Source organism: Terrapene carolina, unplaced genomic scaffold (genome assembly GCF_002925995.2).
Source record: "Terrapene carolina triunguis isolate 2854851 unplaced genomic scaffold, T_m_triunguis-2.0 Scaffold195, whole genome shotgun sequence".
Lineage (NCBI taxonomy): Eukaryota > Metazoa > Chordata > Testudines > Emydidae > Terrapene > Terrapene triunguis.
This window is the reverse complement of record NW_020664546.1, coordinates 908,268-911,457: the sequence shown is the minus strand read 5'-3', so window position 1 is coordinate 911,457 and position 3,190 is coordinate 908,268. Positions and strand designations below refer to the sequence as shown.

The window sequence follows — 3,190 nt, the reverse complement described above, 5'->3', positions numbered from 1 at the left end:
CCCCCCCCCCCCCCCCCCCCCCCCCCCCCCCCCCCCCCTTCCTCCTTTTTTTCCTTTTTTTTTTTTTCCCCTCTTTCCCCCCCCCCCCCCCCCCCCCCAACACCACCTGTCCTGATTTTTCACACTTGCTGTCTGGTCACCCTAGTTAGCACCAGGTCCCAGCAGCGACTTCCAGCTAGGACAAACAGAAGTTGGTCTCTGGGAGCAACATGTTTCTAACAACTGCCTGGGAGATGAATTCTGAACTTCAGGGTATAGAATGGAAGATTCCCACTCCCTGGAACTAGAAACACACACTCTCAGGATGAAGAAGAGGAAGAGCTGCTCTTACAGTTAATGGGCAAGTGATTTTCTTTCTCAAACTCCAAATGCTGAGAGATACAATCTCCAATCAGTTACTCCTCTTCCCTTATCAGCCACCTGCCCTCGGAAGGTGCTGACACACTGTATTTCATGCTGGCAATGGACCTGTCTGGCCTCTGTGACAAGTGCTGATCAGTGTGTACCTCCTAGGGTAGTGGCCCCTGCCAGGCCTCGACGAACATTCATTGGAGCCACTGAGTACCAGATGCCATCCTCATCCGACGTATAATCCAAGCACTCCACAGAGCTGAGACGGGAGCGGCCGTCGTATCCCCCAATCACATAAATCCGATCATGCAGGGACACCGTGGCAACATAGCGCCTCTTACGGGTGATGCTCTAACACATTTGAAGAAGTGTCAAAGACAGAAAATGACACCAATACATTGAGAACTATCAGAGTCTCTCTAGATTATTCCATCCCTTTTTGCTGTTACACTGAAAGGGACCCGTTTATATAGCCAAAGCCCTCAATTCTATGTGGCATACTGGGTGAAAATTATATGTAGGAATCCTGGATCTGTGTGTATGGATTCCCTTCCCTATGGTCTCCCCCTCAGCGCTCCCACCTCCCAGTCCAATATCCTTTGCACTATTTATTTTGCAATTAAATTCAGTTTACTTTCTGTTGCCCCCAAAACTTCAACGTTCCAGAGATGTTTGCATTCCCTCCACTTGTCAGCGCTGTAGTAATTGTCAAGAGGGAAAGCTGGAAAGTTTGGCAGACGTGTAGGGAACATCTGGGGGGTTTCACCCCCAGAGCAGAATAGGATTTGGGAATTCATGGCATCCAGGCTCTTCTAGGAAGGAAATGCAGCTCCTCCCTCCCTTCTCCCACCTCCCCCCACTTGGTAGGGGTGGGGGTGGCTTTACATTTGGGGAGTAGTGTTCCTCATTCTCCATCCCAGGAGCCACTAGCTCCTCCAGTGACCTCTCTCCGCTATCTCCCATTACATTCAGCCACAAACATGCATGTTAGCAAGGTGTCTCTGTTAAAATATCAGTGGTGAAATAGTTATTGTTGACATTTAAATGATCATCAATAAGCTTCACAGTTTTAAGGCCCCACGGAGATGAAGGGGGCAAGCCACACTCTCATTGAGCTATAGTTTCAGTGTCTCTGCACACTCAGTTAATGAAATAATAGTAATAATTAGCCTTCATACAGTGCTTGTTATCAGCAGATCAAAAAGTGGTTAAAAAAAGAAGGTATCACTATCCCCATTTCAGATAATCAAACTGAGGCACAGAGAGGTGACCAAAATCTAGTGTGTCCTAGGACCAGGGCTGGGGACAGAACTCAGGTCTCCTGAATCCTGGCACCTCCAAAACATCACTGCATGGCTCAATTTCCATTCATAGTTTGATTTTTTTTCCTGGACCATATGAGACTTAATGGTGACCTGCAAAGGAAAGACTAGGGCTAGAGCCTTTTCTAAAAAAATTCTTTACAATGGATAAAAGAAGAATGTGAATGGTTTTTTGTAAGTTTTTTCCCTTGTTTCTTTTCCTATATTAGAAATTCAGGTTCTGTCTAGGCTCTGAGGGTATGTCTACACACCAAAGAAAAACTTGTGGCTGGCCTGCACCAGTTCACTCGGACTCCCAGGGCTCGGGCTGTTTCATTGCTGTGTAGATGTCCAGGCTTGGGCTGGAGCCATGGGTGTCTAGTTGCTGTGTAGACACACTCAATGGTGACTGTAGACTTAGTGATGTGATGATATCATAAGAAACCGAGAGTTATAGTAATTGAGAGAAGGGATTTTTAATCCCTTAAAAACTTAAAAAAACAAAAAACAAACAGCTATTTAACTTCAACAACATATTTTGGAGAAAGGATGTATTTCTTTAAAATTCCCCGACCTCATACCTGCAATTAAGGTGGGAAAGCAGATTGTGCACATGCTCTGAGACACTCAGCAAAACCAGGGCAGATCAGAGTTGACACTCCTGATAGATACTTCTGAGGTAAAAAAAAAAAATAAATAAAAAATTTTTAAAGCCAGAAACAAACAAAAACCCTTCCATTCCATTTTTTTATCCATCTTAAAAGGAGCAAAAAGGTCAGAAGCCCAATTTGATAAAGTCCTTTGCAGGTTTAAATATTATTATTATTTTTTTGGGTGCAGAGCTTATGTAGCAACTTAAAACAAATCGGCAATGATGCAGCCATTTATACAGCCCTATAATCACATCACACCCTCTTCAGTCCCTAATTTCTCCCCCTTACCTTTTCTCTTCCTCCCTCTCCCCCCACTCCTTTCTCCTTTTCTTATCTTGGAGAACATCTGTAGTCCTCTAGCTCACAGAAAATAGTAGCAAGCAGGAATGGCACTTCCCTGGATAATGAAACTGGCTTCTCTACCCTAATCCTTTACTAATCTCTATGGCTAAAATATTAAGATTCCTATATAATCCTTTCCTGTGATTTCAAAAAGCCCTACTCTCAAGTACATAAGGAGTTGCAGCTGTGCATAAAATTGGGAGTTCTTCACATTTTCCACAACTGAGAACAAGAAAGCCAAAAATAAGTAAGATTTACTTGTTGGGGCACGGGGGGAGGAAGAAGAAGGGGGACGACACATTAGAACACTGCTCATTTTAATTAAGCAGCACACAAACATCTGGAATCCAACACTTTTCCCAGATCTTAAAAAAAAACTTTGCCTGCCCTATAGTAAACATTGAAATTTACAAACAAATCAGTTGCTCCAATCAGTAGTTAGAGAGAGGCTTAAAATGGAAATCTAGACTCAACTTTAGCTCTGCAGAGGCAACACACACGTGTTTCCAACAAAAGGAAGAGTGCTCTACAGCAGTGGTTCTC

General features: G+C 43.9%; 1 protein-coding gene across 2 annotated transcripts in view; it reads right to left on the bottom strand.

Annotated features, from left to right (window-relative positions):
- KLHL12 (kelch like family member 12) overlaps positions 1-3,190 on the bottom strand; it is an 88,088-nt gene that overhangs the window by 33,772 nt on the left and 51,126 nt on the right. For both annotated transcript variants that reach the window (XM_026655099.2, XM_024192823.3), the window contains exon 7: positions 507-702. In XM_026655099.2, the coding sequence (XP_026510884.1) occupies positions 507-702 (196 nt within the window). The remainder of the gene's footprint in view (positions 1-506; positions 703-3,190) is intronic.